This window comes from Phyllostomus discolor, chromosome 3 (assembly GCF_004126475.2).
Source record: "Phyllostomus discolor isolate MPI-MPIP mPhyDis1 chromosome 3, mPhyDis1.pri.v3, whole genome shotgun sequence".
Lineage (NCBI taxonomy): Eukaryota > Metazoa > Chordata > Mammalia > Chiroptera > Phyllostomidae > Phyllostomus > Phyllostomus discolor.
Genome location: NC_040905.2, coordinates 135,431,971 through 135,453,334, shown reverse-complemented (window position 1 = coordinate 135,453,334; position 21,364 = coordinate 135,431,971). Strand labels below are relative to the sequence as shown.

The 21,364-nt window shown below is 40.5% G+C and overlaps 1 protein-coding gene across 1 annotated transcript in view; it reads left to right on the top strand.

Annotated features, from left to right (window-relative positions):
• The window catches only part of HSD17B3 (hydroxysteroid 17-beta dehydrogenase 3), a 43,354-nt gene extending 34,092 nt beyond the window's left edge, over positions 1 to 9,262 (top strand). The window contains exons 7-11 of the mRNA XM_028531450.2: positions 845 to 879; positions 1,971 to 2,052; positions 2,696 to 2,761; positions 4,590 to 4,739; positions 8,733 to 9,262. Of these exons, the coding sequence (XP_028387251.2) occupies positions 845 to 879; positions 1,971 to 2,052; positions 2,696 to 2,761; positions 4,590 to 4,739; positions 8,733 to 8,975 (576 nt within the window). The 3' untranslated portion in view covers positions 8,976 to 9,262. The remainder of the gene's footprint in view (positions 1 to 844; positions 880 to 1,970; positions 2,053 to 2,695; positions 2,762 to 4,589; positions 4,740 to 8,732) is intronic.
• The last annotated feature ends 12,102 nt before the right edge of the window (positions 9,263 to 21,364 follow it).

The window sequence follows — 21,364 nt, the reverse complement described above, 5'->3', positions numbered from 1 at the left end:
GACTCCCACACAACACAAAGAAATAGGCAAAACTTGTCTTCTGGTCCTGAGTCTTTTTTATTTCTCTGCCTCTCTGCATCCATTTGGTTCCTCTCTGTCTCAAAACTGCTCTCCAGATAGGACCCGAGTCCACACAAGTGCACTTTTGAGAATGTTTTAGACACACAGTCGCCTCCTCCTCAATTCTTAAAATGTGGGCCTTATAAACCTCTTTTCATGGGACATTTAACCTCCAGAAGTGGCAGAGAAGACATCTTTGACGGCAGAAGAGACTTCTTAATATTGTTGCAATTCTGACAGACAGATAGACAGACATGTTCTGTTTAGGGAGATATTTCACAGACCACCTGCAGGTTGCTTATGTGGCTGCTGCTGAATTGACAGATGTCCTTCTCCACCTCATCCTGTGAACTTGAGATGCTTATGGATGCTTGCGTGGTTTCCTGATGGTCCCCCAGTCCTAACTCATGGCCGAGGTTTATGCTGGCCAGCTTACTTTTCCCTCTCTCCCAAAGTAAAGAGTATCTGGGGACCTCAGTGTTGGCCCCGCAACAAGAAGCCAGTTGCCATAATTTGTCATTGCCCTCATTTTGCAGGAAGACTTTAGCTTTATGGAGGAGAAAACAGAGGCCTCGGAGCAGTTTGCCATTTGTCTGGCTGCCTCTGTGGGTTTCAGCCAGGCTCTGGTGTTGCCAGAACGACCTCCAATAAGTGTTAGCAGAGTTTCAAGCCCATCTGAGGTTGAGCAGTTCTCCAGCTTCCTCCCACACCCGCTTCCCCAAGTCACGCTGTCCACTGCCGTTTACTTACTTTGTCCAGGCTTAACTTTGGTCTTCTCTTGTAGATGACACAGCTGGTTCTGAAACATATGGAATCAAGGTAAGGCCTTTCTTTGAAAGGGAGTAGAGTGGCAAGGTCTTCCAGGTCTGGCAGTCAGACTTGGAGATTGGGGGGATGGAGTTCATCTGGCTGCTACTTTAACAAATGATAAAACTATGATGAAAGGACATGGAGATTACAGAAGAAGAAAAAAAACCCCACATTCTGAGCCTGGCCAACTTTGCAAACAGATAAGCATATTGGAAGGTCAAATGTAACATATACTGGAGGGAAGAGAACAGCAGATTCAGCACACATTGTATTAAAAAAATTAACTTATGTTGAGCATAAAAGAAACTTCAGAAGTTGGCCTGAGACCACAACCATCTCTTTGTTATTATGAATTTCAGCTCTTGTCAGAATGAATATTCCAATTTAGTGGTAAAAATCACCACCCCATCAGTGCCTCCATTTATTCCATGTTTTTATCACCCTATTACAACACCCATTTGGGAACTGTTTTTTTTTTTTCAGATGGTATTTATTAAAAGCAAATGGTCGATAGTTTTATCTTCCCTAGAGGAAGAAAGGGCTTGGCTATGGATTCTGAAGTGCAGTTTCTTGGTTTTTCTGAATTGAACCCATCTCATTGGGATGGGTTAAAGAGATTAAATTTCAAAAGGAAAAGTAAGGACCCCAGAGACTTGTGTGGGGTGCCTGTGTGAGCAGATGATGGACTGTCAAATTCCACCCAAGACACATGGCATCTGTCTTGTCATGGGTTGTGTCTATGAGTCAAAAGGGAACTTGAGCTCCTGTGGCCACATTTGAGAGAGAAGGATCTCTTCCCCCGATCTTGTCTGAGCTCAGCTGGTTTCCTGAATTTCGGTGGGGGAAGCTTTGTTACAGCAGAGCCCATTTCCAGTCACAAGCCCTGATGTCAACTGACTGACGAGTGATGTCATTGTGTAGTGTCATAGACCATGACAAAGGGAAGCTCCACTCCCAGTCCTTGGAAGCAGAGCAGTTAGTGCACGTGCAAGCCTAAAGAGGGTGGAGTTTCCCGTGTTCACAGGAGTCCCTTTGTTCCCTTCCTTCTCAAGGTATGACAGGCAGCAAAGCAACCAAAACTTTGCTTCTTTGCCTTTTAGGCAGAAAGGGCTCATCTTGAACATATCTTCTGGGGTGGCCCTCTTTCCCTGGCCTCTATACTCCATGTATTCAGCTTCCAAGGTGAGTGATAGCATGTAGTTTGAGTTCCCTTCCCCTTCTTCCTCGTGTTTCTCCTAGTCGGCATTTTCTTTTGGATTATCTGACCAGTGGATGGACAGATCTGCCAGGAGGCACTCTTCTGTGCACAGCGTGGAGCTGTAGTCAGCAGGCATGTGGGTGCACACTGGGAGAAGGCACTGCTGCCAAGCTGACTAAGGCCTGCATGCCCTGCAAGCTGGGCATGAACAGCCCCCGGGGCCTCCAGCCCTCACTCACTTCCTTGCCTGGGAGCCCTGCTGCCTTCCTGTCAGCAAGTAACACTGTGATTTCCTTCCTGCCCTGGAGGTCTAGCCAGGTATCCTCAGGCCTTAGTCTTAAAAATAAACTCTCAGGGAGGGGTTAATCTACACAAGGGGCTCTTCCCCCTGGTTTGGGTCACTTATGTGCAGTGATTGGAGGTATGCATCTGTCCCCAGATGTATGTTCCCACTGATTGAAGGAGCTCTTCTCAGACTGAGAAATGAAGTCCTAACTGTCATTAAGAAAAGCTGCTGTATTTTAAGATAAGCGAAGGCTCCTGTGGCACCCTTTAAAATCTGAGTAAGTGGGTTCTGATGGAGAACCCAAGCTCTGGGTCCTGAGGTGTTTCTCCTTCTTGCTCTAGGCTTTTGTGTGCACATTTTCCAAGGCACTGCAAGCAGAATACAAAGCGAAAGGAATCATCATCCAGGTGAGGGTAACAGTTCTGAGTCCATGGAAATAAGAACTCCAGATCCTTATTGAGCTGGGGGCACTGCCCCCTGCAGGGCTGGTGGTGCAAGTGTAGCCGGGAGGAAGGTGGTCTGAATGACGTTCCCACAGCCATTGCAATGGCCACTGTGCCACCTTGGTACCACCTGCTGCGGCCCTCCCCCATGCCCTGGGTGCTGGTGCAGGAACTGGACAAGGTGAGTGAGCGCTCAGAATGCTGTTGACCCTCTTGCTACCTTTACTCTCTGATAGAGGTGCAGAGGACAGGCTTACATGGGAGGAATTGGGGAGAGAGAACAGAAGAACACTGGGCACTCGGCCCATGTTGGGAGGAGTGTGGCCTCCCTTGCAAGCCTTCCACTTGTGGTGGGCCACAGACAGCCTCCCACTTGGGGTCCTGAGCAGTCGGGAAAGAGGAGCTCTGCTTCCCCTTTCACCAGCAATGACAAGACTCTCATGGAGATGACCTTGTCCTTGTGCAAAGTGGTTGGGTTGTCACTGCTGTCTGCAGGCCAAGCAATATGGCACCTTGAGGTGTCAGTGATACACATGTGGTTAGCTCAGCAACACAGTCTACTGGTTTCTATAACCTGGAACAAAAAGTTTACAGAGGGTTTTGTTGTTGCTTGGGAAGCTGTGTGACATACTATTAGAAATGTGTGACATACTTTAGCAATACCTGCTTACCTCTCTAGGTTATTATAAAGATTTAATGAATAAACAAGTATGCAAGTTTCATCACTATTTTCTACAATAAGGTGTTTTGTCAACCAAATCTCACTACAGGAATGAAAATACTTATTATTTCCATGTCTGGAAATGGGTTGGGAATACATGCTCCTATATCTCTCGCTTGAGAGTAATGCTTTGAGATCTTTGGAAGAAAAGTGTTATGCAAATTAATAACTGCATTCATTTCCATGAGAACAAATTCAATTGGATTGATTCGTAATTATATTCAGTTATACACAATGTTATTTCAAGTGTGATATGAAGAAAATGTGATATGACAAAAATTACAAATGTGATTTGAAGAAAAAACAAACCAAGCATGGATCTTTTTTTTCTCTCTAAAGATGCTGCTAAGGTCTTTATGTTTGGGAAAAAAGTAAGAAACCCCTTGTGAAACCTCATGTCAGACCACATGGTGGTGCGACCATGGGCAGAAACAGTGTCAGATTTGGGGGGACAATGTGTAGTTGGTTTCTTTTCCTTATCAAGACAGGACAGATTACAAGATCTGTGCCACTCCTGGCTCCTAACTGAAGTGTGAAAGTGGGAACCCAGAGTGCTTTAAAGTGCTCCAACTTTGGCCATATAGGTTACAAATGAACTTCTGAGGTAGAGTTGCCAGATAAAATACAGGAGATCCAATTAAATTTGAGTTTCAGATAAATAACAAATAAAATTTTAAATGTAAGTATAGCCGATGGAATACTTAGGGCATAATTATACTGAATTATTTTGTTGTTTTCTTGGATTCAGTTTAACTGAGTGTCCTGTGCTTTTATTTTCAAAGTCTGGCAACCGTATTCTGAGAGATACCCCGTGACCTCAGTCCCCTGTCTGAACCCCTTGGTGGTGTGTGGCTAAAGCCTCCCCTTGAGTCAGTGGTAGAGTGAAGCTAGAAACCCGATTGCCCACTCTGGGCCAGTTCCATGCCTTTTTCGGTGCTCCCTTATCGTTTTGGATCCTGAAACTTGTTATGGGAAGGGCAGAGTTGTAAAATGAAGGGATGGGGAAATGGGGGTTCATTTTTCAGGGTTGGGCAGACTACTGCTGTGTTATGGCTTTATTTCCCATTGTAGGTGCTGACCCCATACTCTGTTTCGACCCCAATGACAAAGTGTCTCAATACCAGCCTGATAACCAAGACCGCCAATGAGTTTGTTAAAGAATCACTAAATTATGTCATGATTGGAGATGAAACTTGTGGCTGCCTCGTCCATGAAATCTTGGTAATTCATAACTAACTTCTCCTTTCTTGAAGCAATGAGGACAGGTGTGCAGGTGGTCCTCGCAGGGTTGGGCTAGCTTTTCCTTGCTATTGGAGGCCTGGGTGCTTAGCCCACAAAAAACCTCCAAGCTGGCAAATCTCACCTCTGGCTGCCTCCCCTCTTGCCTCAGAAGGTAAGGTGGCTTCCAGAGGTCCTGGGAAAAGTCGACCAAGACACAGGGAGCTTCTCTGAGGGGGTCCTGTCATCTCTGACCCTCTATATTCATAAATAATTAATTCTCTGGCTCTCCAGAAAAAAGTAAAACAAAACACCTCAGTTTGCAGCATTTGCTGATTTTCATCATTTAACTCCTCCCTCACAGTTGATTTTAAGCTTCCAGTGTGTTGTCCGTGCAGAGGAATTTAGGAGCGTGCTCGGCTGGCTCCTGTGAGCAGCACAAGCTGGCGCCTGTGCTCCACGGACTCTATCGAAGGTGGAAATGGGCTTCGCTGGCATGTGTCTCCAGTTCTCGCCATTCCCTGGCCACTTTTAGAAACAAAAACAAACATGAAACAAAAGTAAATGCGAATATTGCATGGTAATAGTGAAAACAAAACAAAACAAAACAGTTTCCACATAGTGCTGTTTCGAGAATCACCAAAGAATTTTAAACAGATCTTTTCCTGCAATCTCATTTTAACAGAGCCTTGGTAGGAAAGACATGCAGAAGCTGGGAGATGGAGCACCAGGGAAAGAAAGTGTTCACAAAGAGAAAGAATGGAGGGAGGGTGCTTTACCATGGACACAGCTCTCTTAATTTAGGGCTGTACTCAGGGCTGTTCCTATAAGCGGCTGTTTTAGTCTCGAGAAAACCTTGTTTGCTGAGAAAGTGTCACAAAACCTTTATATTTTAGCAACTGTAGTCATGCACTGTATAACAACTACGTATCTGTCAAAGACAGACTGCATATGTGATGTAGTCTCATAGATTACAATGAAGCAAAGGTTAAAATTGGCATTGCCTAGTGACCGGGAGCTATCATAGTGTCGTAGCACAATGCAGCACACATTTATGGTGATGCTGGTGTGAACAAACCCACTGTGCTGCCAGTTATATACAAGTGTAGGACATATAATTATCTGAAGTGTGTATTACTTGACATGATAATAAGTGACTATATTACCAGTTTATGATATACTGTATTATGCTTGTTGTTATTTTTTTAATGCATACCCTTTCTATTTATGAAAAGTCTGCTGTAAAACAGTATGCCGTGTTACAAGGGCATCCACCTCATACATGTTGTGTCTGCCACGACTCTTGAGTACATTTTCTCTAGTGCTTGTGTTAACCTTGTGTTGTTTTGTTTGCTGTGGCCCCTAAGCACACAAAGCCCACTGTTAATGTTGCCACATTGAGTGATTGACCTGGAAATGAAATTAACTGTGATTAAGGACTACAAAAGTGGAAAATTGGTGATGGCTATTGCTCACCAGTCAAGCATGCCCCAATCCACCATGGCTATGATCTTGAATAACAAGAACAACGTGATGGAAACTGTTAAGGATCTGCCTTATTGAAGGCAACAAGACGACAAGTTGTGAAGGGACTATACTACACAGAGAGAAACTTCTACTGACCTGGGTAAAGACTGGACACAGAAGTGTATCCCTCCCAGAACCGCAATGATCACGGCCAAGGCAAAACATTTGTGATGTTGAAAGAAAAGGCTGCACCTCACTATGATGCCGAATTTACTGCTAGCTCTGGGCATTTTAAATAATTCAAGGACCATTATTCATTCCATAATGTGGAAGTGAGTGGTGAGTCTGCAAGTCCTGCTCTGAAGGCAGCTGAAGAATTTTTGGAAACTCTAGATAAGCTGATTATGGAGGAAAATTACTTGCCAGAGCAACTATTCAGTATGGATGAATGTCTCTGTTTTGGAATGGATGCCCGAAAGGACTTTCATCCATAAGGAGGTCAAGTCAATGCCAGGCTTCAAGAATTTAAGGACAGAATGACAGTCCTGCTTGGGGGCAATGTCACACAGGCTACAGACTGAAACACCGTTTGGTCTGTCAAGGTGAGAACCCCAAGGCCCTTGAGCACATCAGAAAGCACACACTGCCAGTGTACTGCAGGAGCAATGAGAAGTCCTGGGTGATCTGGCTTCTCTTCCAAGATGCCCTCCTCAATGGCTATCCAGCAAAATGGAGAAGTGCTATTTGGAGAATAACATACCTTTCAACATTTTGCTTATTGTTGACAATGTCCCCAGATATACTCCTTTTACTGGTGATTTTTATCCCAATATCAAAGTGGTGTCTCTCCTTTCAAACACAACCTCTTTGATTCATCCAATGAATGAAGGAGTCATAGCAGCTTTTAAAGCCTCCTACATGAGGAGGGCCTTTGCCCAGGCTATTGCTGCAACTGAGGAAGACACAGATGCAATTTTGGAAAAATTACATCTATGGCTGCATCAAGAACCTTGCTTGGGCTTGGTCAAAGGGTGAATGGCATCTAGAAGAAGACACTCAAGAAGTTCCCCCCATGACTTCAAAGGATTTGCCAAGAATGAGGAGGTTGCAAAACCAGCAAGGCTGTGGTTGAGGGGACAAACGCCTTTCACCTGGGTGTGAGTGAGGATGACCATGAGGAGCTCCTAGTGGTGGTTCATAAAGAACGGACTAATAAGGAGTTGCTGGAACTGGAACAGGAACACATAGCTTAAGATGACACAAAGGAAAAGGAAACTGCAGGAGAAGAAAAACAACCTTCAAGAAAATTCCCAGTGTGGAGGTTAGCAGAAGTTTTGCAGACTTCAGCAAGATCCTTATAAAGTTTTTAATTAAAAAAAAACACCAAAAGGTTTTTATTTATAGAGAGGAATATTTGGATTGCATTATCTGCTTACAAACATATCTATAATGAAAAAAAGAAACAAATTAAATAAATCACCATGGACCCACTTCTGAAAAGAGTGACACCTCCTCAAGAAGAACCTAGGCAGGTCCTTCAGAAGTTATTCTAGAAGAAGGCATTGTTTTCATAGGAGATGACAACTCCATGCATGTTATTGCCCCCCAAGACCTTCTAGTGGGACGAGATGTGGAAGGGAAGACAGTGGTATTAAGGATTCTGAGCCTGTGTAGGCTTGGGCTAATGTGTGTGTTTGTATCTTAGTTTTTAACAAAAAAATTTAAAAAGCAAAAAAACCCTTTTAAATTTAAAAATATGAAAAAGTGTATAGAATAAGGATTAAAGAAAGAAAACATTTTTGTACAGCCGTAAAATGTGTTTGTGTTTTAAGTTAAGTGTTATTGCAAAAGAATTGAAAGATAAAACAACTAAAAAGTTGATAAAGTAAAAAAGTTATAGTAAGCTAAGTTTAATTTATTATTGAAGAATGAAAATTAAGAAATTAATTCAGTGTAGCTTAAGGAAATAGTGTTTATAAAGTCTACAGTGGAATGCAGTATTGTCCTGGTCCTTCTAATTCACTCACCACTCACTGATTCACCCAGAGCAACTTCTGTTCTGGTGAGTGCCCTATGTAGATGTAGCATTTTTATCTTTTACACTGTATTCTACCCTATTTAAAATTTTTAAATGTACTTTTGTACATGTACTTCTGTACATGTTTAGATATACAGATGCCATCATGTTATAGTAACCTACAGCATTCAGTACAGTAATATGCTGTACAGGTTAGTTGCCTAGGTGAATAGGCTGTACCACACAGCCTTGGTGTGTAGTAGGAGATACTATCTAGGTTTGTGCAATGTTTGCACAATGACGCACAATGACGGCATCATCTAATGGTGCTTTTCTTAGCACGTGTCCTCCTACTTAAGTGACATATGACTGAACTAGAAGATTTTGGGGCTTAACTTCAGTAGTCAGAAAAAACATTTTAAAAGTGATGAACATAAAAGTGATGAGATGTTTTAGTTATAACTTCCTTGCTCTTTTTCTCACCCAGACACTCATGTTTTTGTCTATTTAAGGCGAGATTTCTGAGCCTGATTCCATCCTGGGTCATCTATAGCAGCATGTTCAAGAAGCTGCTCCTGACTCGTTACACCAGCTACCTTGAGCAGAACACCAACATCAGTAGTCTAGGTGGGCTGATGGGCCATCCAGCATCATTTTCTTCACCAAGTTCTTCACTGGCTGCTGAAAATAAAGAAGCAGACCATCACCCATCACCCTCTGAAGCTGGAGGGCCATGCCACAGACACAGTACCTAGAATACAGCTTTTGTGTCATTTTGCTCATGTTAAAATTGAGGACAAATGGAGACCAATCTTGAAAATTCCCTGAGCAGATAAAGCCAGTTTACTCATACAAACAAAACTTACTTTAGCTTATTATGTAAGACTAATGATGGGATTCAGGGCAGGCTGCCCCAAAGTATGTTGCTTTGGTATATTGATTATTTTGAATTAAAGTTACTTTAGGAACAGCAAGAACACTCTGACCCTTCTTTGCCCCTCATGTAATAGGAAATATTGTTGTGACCATCTTTGGGAAATACAATGAGCCACACTAATTAATCTTACTGCAAGTGTTTGTCCTGGCATATATCAATTATGAGGAATTGTTTGACATTTCAACTACCAATGGAGTAACTTATAAAAAGTGTAAGCATGGTGTTTCTAAACCTTCACATCAAACCCTGGTAAATTAGCCTTTAGGGAAGAACTTCCACAACCAGCAGCTTAAGTGAGAAAAGAAATATACTTTAGCTTATATAGCATGGGGCATATTTTAGAAATAATTTTTAGTTGGTTAATAGGGGTTTTCCTAATGTATTATCCTGGCTTGATTCGAGTGATTGTCTACAACCTTTTTAAGGGTCTTTAAAGTAAGAGAGAACTTCCTCAAAATAAAGGCCCCAAGATGCTGGACTGGCTTATGAAACAAAGATAGAAAAGCTCTATAGTTTAAGATTTTTATACCCATCACCACTAGCACTAGATAATAGCTAACATTTGTTGTACACTAATCATGTGTCAGGGGCTGTGTAAATCCTCATAACTTAGAAAGTAGAAACTATTACTATTATTGCCTTCATTTTTACAGATGAGGAAACTGAGGCACAGAAAAACTGAGTAACTTGCACAGATTCACCTGACCAGTGAGTAGCAGAGCTGGGATTTGAACTTGGATCATCTTCCAGCATACATAGTCTAACGCACTACAATAGAGCCCTACCTGTCTGGGATTAGGTTCTTTAATTGGACTTAATGCAAATGGGTGAGCCCAATTTTCTCCAACTCTGTATTTTTTACTTTCGTATTTTGTGAAGAGAGGTGAGGAATTGGGTTCTGCAGCCAGGCCCGCGTGTCTCCACTCAACACTGACCACTTTCCCAATTTACCATTGTCTGGGAATCATTTCAGAATAGGGAGGCTTGCCAAACTTCACTGAACTTTTGTTTCTGTTGAGGAGTACTGAGCTCTTGTTTATTGCTTGATTCTTTTCTTTTTGTTTGGGGGTGTGGGACCCCAAGGAGCAGCATCAGCAGCTGGTCATTTTTATGGAGGCATTCACTCTCTGTTCCTCCAGCCTTCCATCTGTGCTGCCTCCCAGCATGCCAAAAGCCAGAGGATCCTTCTGACAGCACATGGAGCAGGGAAGTAAGGTGATTATGGGCTGCTCCTCTGAAAAAAAGTTGGAAGCTGTTGCTGGGGCTGTTTCCTGGTGTGTCATTCATTTCTTGTTCTTGTGGGATGGGAACCAGAATGCCCCACTTCAAAAAGACTCCTTTAGCTAATGCTTGCCAGAAAAAGCTGAAGATGGTCATCCCAGGGTCAGCATGATTTTAATCATGTTTGTCTGCTTCTGATGCCAAAAAAAGATGATTATTCTCACTGTAGTTTATCCACTGTGCTTGGGACTTAGCCTGGCTTGACTTGCTAGTGCCCTCTAAAGGTGTGAGAGAGAGACTGTTGGGTCTTTCGGTCTAATCTTGCAGGAATTTTAGAACAGAATCCAATTTGGGGAAAGAAATCTCTCAAAAAAATTTAGTTCTTTTTAAATAAGTTGAGATGTAATTGTCACATAACATTATATTAGTTCCAGGTGTTCAGGTATATAACATAGTGATTCGATGTCAGATTTTGCAAGACAATCACCACGAGCCTAGATAACATCCATCACCACACCAGGTTACATTTTTTTGTTCTTGCGATGAAAACTTTTAAGATCTGCTCTCAGCAAGTTTCAAATATACAATAGAGTATTATTAACTATAATCACCATGCTGTATATTATATCCCCAGGACTTATTTATTTTGTACTGGATGTTTGTACATGTTGACCATCTTCACCCATTTCACTCACTCTCTACCCCATCCTGCCCTCTGCTAACAACCAATCTGTTCTCTGTCTCATTGTTGTCATTGTGTTTAGTTTTCACAGACAGGTAAGATCATATGGCATTTTTCTTTCTTCTTTCTGACTTACTGTACTTTTTGGACCATAAGATGCACCTATAGAGGTTTTAGAGGAAAATAGGTAAAAAAAAATTGAAGCAAAAAATGTGGTAAAATTTAATAACATAATATTTCACCATTGTAAATGTGAACAGAACTCAAAAGCAGCATTTACAACCATTATTTCTCCCAATTTTGGGGGGGGTGTGTCTTATAGTCCAAAAATACATTATTTGTCTTAGCATAATGCCCCCAATGTCCACTCCTCAATTTTTTTTAGCTACGCTTTGAGTGTGTGTAGGGGAGTCATCAGAAAGAAAGACAAGGGGCAGAGAAGAGGAATGGAATTCTCTGAGTTTCGCATACTCGGCCAAGATGGCTGACAACCGCCAGGACACAGCCTTTTTGGACCCTGATCACTTCATCAGTAAAACTAAAGTTTGACTACATAGTCTATAATTTTCTATTCAGCTCTTATAGTCTATATATTTCAAGTACATTTTGGAAATAAGCTCTCTCAATCTTTAAAAAATAATTTCATTGTTTATATATTCAGTAGGAAATATAATAATTATAGAAGAAAGGGAAGAAAATAAAAATCACTATTTATTTCACCAGCCAATATTAAGCATTCTTCATTGATTGCAGATTTTCTTTTATAAATTTCTTGTGTGTGTGTGTGTGTGCGTGTGTCTAAGTGCAGATTTTACATTTTGTCTTTTCCCTTAATATTACAGTATAAGGTATCTTGGTGTTGAAAAGTATTCAAGAGATGAATTACAATGGTTACTTAATATTTATTCATATGACTGAATGCAATAAATTTTACCATCCCTTTCACTTTTCATTTAGGCATTTTCTGATTTTTACAATCTTATAAATAACATACAATCTACACCCTTACATGTGCATTGTCTTCTTGTTTTGAATATTTTTTAAAAGATTTTATTTATTTATTTTTAGAGAGGGAAGGGAGGGAGAAAGAGAGAAAGAGAGAGAAACATCAATGTGCGGTTGCTGGGGGCCATGACCTGCAACCCAGGCATGTACTCTGGCTGGGAATCGAACCTGTGATGCCTGGTTCTCAGCCCATGCTTAATCCACTGAGCTATGCCAGCCAGGGCGTTTTGAGTATTTTTATGGTGGTTTTATTAATTCCCATACTATACAATTCACCCACTTAATATATACTGTTGATTATTTTTATTATATTCATGGAGTTGTGTAAACATTACCATGATCAATTTTAGAACATTTCATCACCCTGTGCAGAAACCTCATCCATTGGCAGTCACTCCTCACTGCACATCCCCCTTCCCAAGATCTAGGTTACTGCTTATCTAGTTTATGTTTCTGTGGATTTTCCTATTCTGGGCTTTCAATACAACTGGAATCATATAATATGTGGATTTTTGTTATTGGCTCCTTTCACTTAGTGTAATGTTTTCAAGGGTCATCCATGTTGTAGAATGTATAAGTACTTCTATTTTATTGCTGAATAATATTCTATTGTATGGACAGGCCATCTTTATCAGCTCATTAGCTGATGGACATTTAGGTTGTTTCCATTTTTGGCTATTATGAATTATGCTGCTATAAGCATCCATGTACAAGTTTTATGTGTGTATATGTTCTCACTTCTCTTGGGTATATACTTAGGAATGGGATTGCTTCATTGTATGGTAACTTTAATTCTAAACTTTTGAGGAACTGTCGAGCTGTCTTCCAAAGTGGTTATACTGCCCTGGCTGGTGTGGCTTAGTTGGTTGGAGTATTGTCCTGTAACCAAAAGGTTGCAGGTTCAATTCCCAGTCTGGGCACATGCCTAGGTTGCAGGTTTGATTCCCCACCTGGGCGTGTGATACTCAGTCTGGGAGCCTACAGGAGGCAACCAATCAATGCTTCTCTCTTGTACCCGTGTTTCTCTTTCTCCCTTCCTCTCTCTCTAAAAGCAATGAAAAAAATGACCACAGGTGAGGATAAAAAAATTAAAATAAACCAAAGTGTCTGTACCACAGGTAATAAACACAAGGCCTGCGGGCTGAATCTGACCCTCCATTTTGTTTTATTGGCCTGGTACCTTGTTTCTACCCAGCAGCAGTGCTGAGCCCCTGCTTAACTCTTAAGGAGCAGTTACATTTATAGAGTCCTAAAATTACCTTCGGCCCTTTGAAGGCAACTGCAAAGCTGATGTGACCCCTGGTGAAAGTGAGTTTGACATTACTGGTCTATACCATTTTTACATTACCTCCAGCAGTGTATAAGGGTTCCATTTTCTCTACATGCTCACCAACACTTGTTCTTATCTGTCTTTTTGATTATAGCAATCCTGGTGAATATGAAGTAATATCTCATTGTGACTTTGACTTCCGTTTCCCTGATGGCCAATGATGTGGAACATCTTTTCAGGCACTCATTGGCCATTCCTCTGTCTTCTTTGGAGAAATGAATACTCCAATTGTTTACCCTTTTTTAAAGGAGGTTGTTATTTTTATTGATGTGTACATCATTAAAGATGTGTGTACACCTTTAACTTTCTGTTTTGTTCCCTTGAAGTAGGATTTCTGGATGAAAACATCTAAACATTTTTTAGAGTTCCTAATACTTATTACCAAGTTGTTTCTAGAAAAGATGTATAAATGTATACCTCCATCTTTGGCAGTGGTTCTCAATGCAGGTGTGATTTTGCCCCTGAAGGGATATTTTGTAATGTCTGAAGACATTTTTGACTTTCCCAACTCAGGGAAGGAAGATGCAACTGACATCTCCCACTCTCTCTCTTTTTTAATCTCCACCCAAGGACATGTTTCATTGCTTTTTAGAGAGAAAGGAAGGGAGAGAGGAAGTGTGAGAGAGAAACACTGATGCAAAAGAGAAACATTGATTGGTTGCCCCCTGTAAGCACCCAGACCGGGGAAGGAACCCGAAACCCAGGTATCTGCCTTGCCTGGGAATTGAACTCACAACCTTTTGATTACCAGACAATGCTCCAACCAGCTAAGCCACACTAGCCAGTATATGACTGGTATCTTTTATAGGCAGAGGCCAGGGATGCTTCTCAACATCCTACACTGAACAGCATAGCTCCCTTCCCTCTACCTAAGATGGAATTATCTGGCCCCAAACATCAATAGTACTAATGTTGAGAAAATTTGACCTTTGTTTTATGAAGGTGTTTGTCTCAATATTCTACTATTTACATCCAGCAAGTCTTGGTTTTAGAATTATGTTAAATCTTGCCTGTTGAAATGATTAAACTTTATGCTTTTTAATTATTCCCCTTTGGAACAGTATGTCTTCTGTAAGAAAACTGGAGTGTGATACATTCAATTTACTCCTACTAGTATTTGTTGAGGCCTACAGCATGTTACTTATTGCTGGACACACAGTGGTTTACAGAAAACCAACAAGACATTAACTATTACTAAAGGTGTAATGATAACAATTATTTACTATTTTTGATACCTAATATGTTTTATAACATGTACATTTTCACTCATCATGATACACTATGAAGTACATATTGTACTAGTTAGGTTTAAGTTCACTTGTGAACTTGTAATTGTGTCATAGAGACTTGGACAGTGGCTTAAAAAATGAAGACCTGTATTTCTTTGTTGCACCACAGTCTGTAGATAGGCAGTGCAGAGCAGGAATGGCAGCTCTGCTGGATGACGTTTTAAACATCCAAGTCCCTGCAGTTTAACCTCTATTCCAGGGGTATCCAAGGTGGTGTCTGGAACTCCAGCTATCACATTCACATCCAGGCAGCAATGTGGAAGAAATGGATGTCAAAAAAGGAGCAAAGAGTGAATGCCAAGTTCACTTTAAGGAAGATGCCTAGGAGTTGTTGCATAACATATTCTTTTACGTCTCATAGGCAGAACTTAGTGGTGCAGCCACACCTAGCTGCAAGGAAGGCTGGTGTTCTGCAACACCATATGCACATCTCAAGACTTCTATTACTGTGAAAAAAAAAGATATGGGGAGACAAAAGCAGTCTATGCACGGTTTTCCACTCCTTTTACAGGTAAAGACATGGAAGTTCAGGAACATTTAACAGTCATAAGTTACATGGATTAAAAATGCCAAACCTGGGATTTGACCCTAGCTCTGTCTGATAATAAAAAAATCAAGTCTTTGCCCTGGTTGGATAGCTAAGTTGGTTACCCAGAGCATCAATCTGATATGCCTAGTATGCAGGTTCAAGAAGCAACCAATGAATGCATAATAGGTGGAACAACAAATTGATGTCTCTCTCCCTTTCTCTCTCCCTCTCTTTCTCTAAAGTCAGTAAATATAAATTTTTAAAAATTCATATTTTTTGTTATATCACATCATGTTTCACTTAAAATTTTAATGAGGTTCCAAGACATGAATTGATTATAAAACAAAGAAGATACTTTTACTTTTTTATTTTTTAAATTATACTTTATTGATTATGCTATTACAGTTGTCCCAATTTTTCCCCTTTGCCCCCCTCCATCCAGCACCCCAAACACCTCAGGCAAACCCCACACCTTTGTTCATGTCTGTGGATCATGCATATTAGTTCTTTGGCTGCTCCATTTCCTACATGGTACTTTACCATGGCTATTCTGTAACTACCTATTTGTACTTCTTAATCCCCTCACCTCTCACCCATTCTCCCACACCTCACTCCAATCTGGTAACTATCAAACACTCTCTGTATCCATAATTCCATCTCTGTTCTTGTTTTCTTAGTTTGTTTTTTAGATTCAATTGTTGATAGATATGTATTTATTGCCATTTTATTGTTCACAGTTTGGATCTTCTTTTTCTTAAATAAGTCCCTTTAACATTTCATATGATAATGGTTTGGTAATGATGAAACTCCTTATCTGCCCTTTGATTTTAAATGATACCTTTGCTGGGTAGAGCCATCTTGGCTGTAGTTCCCTTATTTTCATATCATTGAATATTTCTTGCAAATCTCTTCTAGACCGCAAAGTTTCTTTTGAGAAATCAGCTGACAGTCTTATGGGAACTCCTCTGTAGGTAACTAACTGCTTTTCTCTTGTTGCTTTTAAGATTCTCTCTTTATCTTTATTTAACCTTTGGCATTTTAATTATAATGTGTCCTGGAGTGGGCCTCTTTTCATCCATATTGTTTGGGACTCTCTGTACTTCCTGGACTTGCATGTCTATTTCCTTTGCCAAATTAGAGAAGTTTTCTTTCAATATTTTTTCACATAGATTTCCAACTTCTTGCTCTTTCTCTTCTCCTTCCAGAGCCCCTATGATGTGAATGGTGGACCTTTGAAGTTGTCACAGAGACTGCTTATCCTATCCTCATTTAAAAAAAATTTTTTTTCTTGTTGTTCTGATGGTTGTTTTTTGCTTCCTTATGTTCCAAATCATTGATTTGTTGTTCAGCTTCATCCATTCTATTTTTGTTTCCCTGTAAATTGTTTTTTATTTCAATTAGTGAATCCTTTGTTTCTGCTTGGGTCTCTTCTATGCTGTTGAGGTTCTCACTAAGTTTCTTGATCATCCTTCTAACCAGTGGTTTGAACTCTGCATCTGATAGATTGCTTGTCTCCATTTTGTTTACTTCTTTTTCTGGAGTTTTGATCTCTTCTTTCATTTGAGCCATGTTTCTTTGTCTCCTTACTTTGTCAGCCTCCCTGTGTTTGTTTTTATGTATTACATAGAACTGCTATGACTCCTGACTTGGTAGCCTGGCCTAATGTAGTAGGTGTCTTGTAGGGTCCCATGACACAGCCTCCTCTGTCACCCAAGTTGGGTACTTGTGATATGCCCTTTGTGTGGGCTGAGTAAACTCTCCTCCTGTTATTGAGCCTTGGTTGCTGTTGGCAGATTAATGGGAGGGATTTACCTAAGTCAGTCAGCTGCAAGGACTGACTGTGACCACTGGCCATCAACCTCCACTCTCCTTGAAGGATCAGCTGTGCAGGGGCAGGCTGGTGGTGCTTTGATGTGGTTCTTAGCTGTCCAGTGGGTGTGTAGGCTCTGGACTTTCCTGGGTGGTTCAAGCTAAGGTCAGCCCCCACCTGTGTTCTGCCCGGGGGGCCCTGCATGAACTACAGAGCAACCTGAGGTGGCTGCTACTTGTGCTGGGCTTGGAGATTCCAAGGCGAAGTTAAGCTGTGAATCTAGGCTGGTTTCCACTAGTCCTTTGCCTGGGGCCACTTAGCAAGTGGTAGGGAGGCTAGGGGCTCACTGAGGCCATCTGTTACCTGTTTGAGAGGATTCAGGAAGTTGTAAAGCATGAGCCAAAATCAGCTACTAATGTGGAAAAGTCACTGAGGTGGGTCCATAAGTTGGGTGGAATGGAATCTTAGGGGGTCTCCAGAACAAGGCAAACAGTGTTAGCCAGGTTGATGCAGTCGCAGATATGGCAACCACCTGCTGGCTCTGTGGCACGGTGTGGGGAGGGCTCAGAAAAGGGACAGTGGCCTCCACCCACATTTCTTCCTGTGAGAAATATGTTCCCCTGCTCTTGTCTTGATGCCCGACACTTCAGTTCTTCTATGTATGCCACTGTTGCCTTTCAAGCTGCTACCCCAGTGCTGAAGTTAGAGGGATTGTGTCTGAGTAAGTCAATGTGTGGGTTCTTTAAGAACTTCCTGGAACTCCAGCAGTTTCTTCCACCAATTCAATCCCCACTGGTTTTTGCAGCCAGAAGTTATGGCAACTTACTGTATTTTACCATGTATAACACGCACCCATGGCTTAGTGCTACCCATGTGTAATGTGTACCCTTATTTTTCCCTCAAAAATTTGGGCAAAAGGATGCACATTATTTGTGGCAAAATATGGTATCTTCCTGGAAATGGCACCCTGGGCTGGGGGACCTTTTGTGGGGCTGGGACTCCTGTCTCCCAAGGTATAACTCCTGAATTTTACCCACTGCACACAGAACCAGCCCGTTCTGCATCTCCACCCTTCCTACCAGTCTAGATGGATGTGATTTCTTTAATTCTGTAGTTGTCGGACTTCCATTTAACTCAATTTCTGATGGTTCTCAGTGATGATTGTTGTATTGTTTAGTTGTAATTTTGATGTGGTTGTGTGAGGAGGTGAGCTGTGTTTACCTAAGCCCTATCTTGACTTGAAGTCCTTAGATATTTTTAAAGTGTTAGACTATGTGGTAGAGAGCTATCCTGGCTGTGGTTTTAAAAGCTCCCATGTGCTAACCTCAGACCAGAGCTGTGAGTCAGCCTTCTAGAGAGAGTATGCAGTACCCTGAGTGGCAGAGGCCCCTTACTGGGGCAGGGAGTTAGACAGCTCATCAAAAAGGCTGGTTAAACAGCAGAAACAGAAATCAGGAAAAAAAATCCCATTTGACATAGCAAAAAGAAAAATAAAATACCTGGGAATAAATCTAACTAAGGAAGTAAAAGACCTGTATAAAGAAAACTACACAACACTGAAGAAAGAAATTAAGGAAGACACAAACAAATGGAAACATATAGCATATTCATGGATTGGAAGAATTAACATCATCAAAATGTTCATACTACCCAAAGCAATTTACAGATTCGATGCAATACCTATTAAAGTACCAATGGCATATTTCACAGACATAGAACAAACACTTCAAAAATTTATATGGAACCATAAACGACCTGAATAGCTGCTGCAATTTTGAGAAAGAAAAGAAAAGTAGGAGGAATCACAATACCTGATACCAAACTGTATTACAAGGCCACTGTAATCAAAACAGCCTGGTACTGGCATAAAAACAGGCACATGGACCAATGGAACAGAACAGAGAGCTCAGAAATAAACTCAAGTCTCTACGGTCACTTAATATTTGACAAAGGGGGCAGCAACATAAAATGGAGTAAAAACGGTCTCTTCAACAAATGGTGTTGGGAGAACTGGACAGCTACATGCAAAAAAATGAAACTTGAGCACCAACTTACACCATACGCAAAAATAAATTCAAGGTGGATAAAAGACTTAAATATAAGCTACGTCACCATTAAAGTCCTAGAGGAAAACATAGGCAGGAAAATCTCAGATATTTCACACAGAAACATTTTTACTGACATGTCCCTTAGAGCAAGGGACATAAAGGAAAGAATAAACAAATGGGATCTCATAAAAATAAAAAGCTTCTGCATGGCTAAATAAAACAGTATTAAAATAAAAAGAGAACCAACTGTCTGGAAAAACATATTTGCCAATGATACCTCAGACAAGGGTTTAATCTCCAAAGTATATAAAGAACTTACACGGCTCCACTCTAAGAAGACAAGCAACACAATTAAAAAATGGGCAAAGGACTTGAACAGACACTTCTCCAAGGAGGACATACAGAGGATCCAGAAATACATGAAAAGATGCTCAATATCACTAGCTATCAGAGAGATGCAAATTAAAACCACAATGAGATACCACTTTACACCAGTCAGAATGGCCATCATAAACAAAGCAACAAACAAGTGTTGGAGAGGTTGTGGTGAAAAGGGGACCCTAGTGCACTGTTGTTAGGATTGCAGACTGGTAAAATCACTATGGAATTTTCTCAGAAAACTAAAAATGGATCTGCCTTTTGACCCAGCAATTCCACTGCTAGGATTATATCCTAAGAGCCCTAAAACACCAATCCAAAAGAACCTATGCACCCCAATGTTCATAGCAGCACAATTTACAATAGCCAAGTGTTGGAAGCAACCTAGATGCCCATCAGTAAATGAATGGATCAAAAAACTATGGTACATTTACACAATGGAATTCTATGCAGCAGAAAGAAAGAAGGAGCTCCTACCCTTTGCAACAGCATGGATGCAACCGGAAAGTATTATGCTAAGCGAAATAAGCCAGATAGTGAAAGACAAATACCATATGATCTCACCTTTAACAGGAACCTAAACAACAAAACAAAGAAACAAGCAAAATATAACCAAAGGCACTGAAATAAAGAACAGATTGACAGAGTTCAGAGGGGAGAGGAGAGGGAATTTTGGGGGAATTTCAGGGGAAAAGGGGAAGGATTTACAGGAACTAGTATAAGGACACATGGATAAAAACTAGGGGTGGGTGGAAATGGGAGGGAAGAGGGGAGGGTTGGGTGGGTGGGTTGGGCTGGGAGTAAAAGATAGAAAATTGTACTGCAACAACAATTTAAATAAAATTTTTTTAAAATTCACCAATTTTAAAAAAAGGCTGGTTAAACAATAACAACAAAATATTGGTTAAATCTGGAGAAAACAGAGGATCACACATACCTTAATATTTTTACTTAAATTATTGTTTAAGTAAAATTCCAAACACAAAGCAATCAGAGTAGAATAAAGTATCCTCATGATACTATTAAACAATTATCAACACTTGCCATTCTTCCTTTATCTCTAACTTCATCTTCTCCCCATCCCCACTCATGTTTTTAAATTCTGTTTTCTTTAGGTAAAATTTACATACATTAAAATACAGTAATCTGGAACTGTACAATTTTGACAAATGGAGACAGTGTATGCTCCATAATCTTATCAAGATATTGAACATTTCCTGAGTCCTATCACTGTAGATCAGCTTTGCCTGTGATAGAATTTTATATGAATGAAATCATGAAGTATGCATTCTTTTATGTCTGGCTTGTTCCTCAGTGTCATGTCTGTGAGAGTCACCCTTGTTGCTACATGCATTACTTTTTTGCTGCTGAATATTATTTCATGTAAGAAAATATCACAGTTTGTTCATTCATTCTTCTCTTAATGGATATTTGGTTTTCCATTTTGGATTATCATGACAAATGCTGCTATGAACATCTTTGCCTAGGGATTTTTGTGGATGTATGTTTTCATTTCTTTAGGTTTATATCCAGGAGTGAATTTCCTGGGTCAGAGGGTAGGTGTATTAAACATTTTATTTTAATTTAAAGCACATAAAAGTATAGTCCTTTTCCAATCTTTTCATGTAGGGCTAAGTCTTTCTTTTTAAGAATGGGTCCACTGATTGGAACTGCAGCTTGTCTATCTTACATAAATCACACCATCAACTACAATATATAGTTTTTATTTCTTTAAAAATAAGCGAGAACTTAAAGACATTTAAAAGCAATCTGAATGCAGAATCTTTTTGAATTTTCAAAGTCCTCCTATAATTTCTTACAGTTATCTTGTCCACATGTAATTCTACTGTAATATTTTTTTTATCAATCTGCCCTTATTGATTCTTTCCAAAGCATTCACCTTAGTTTTTATAAT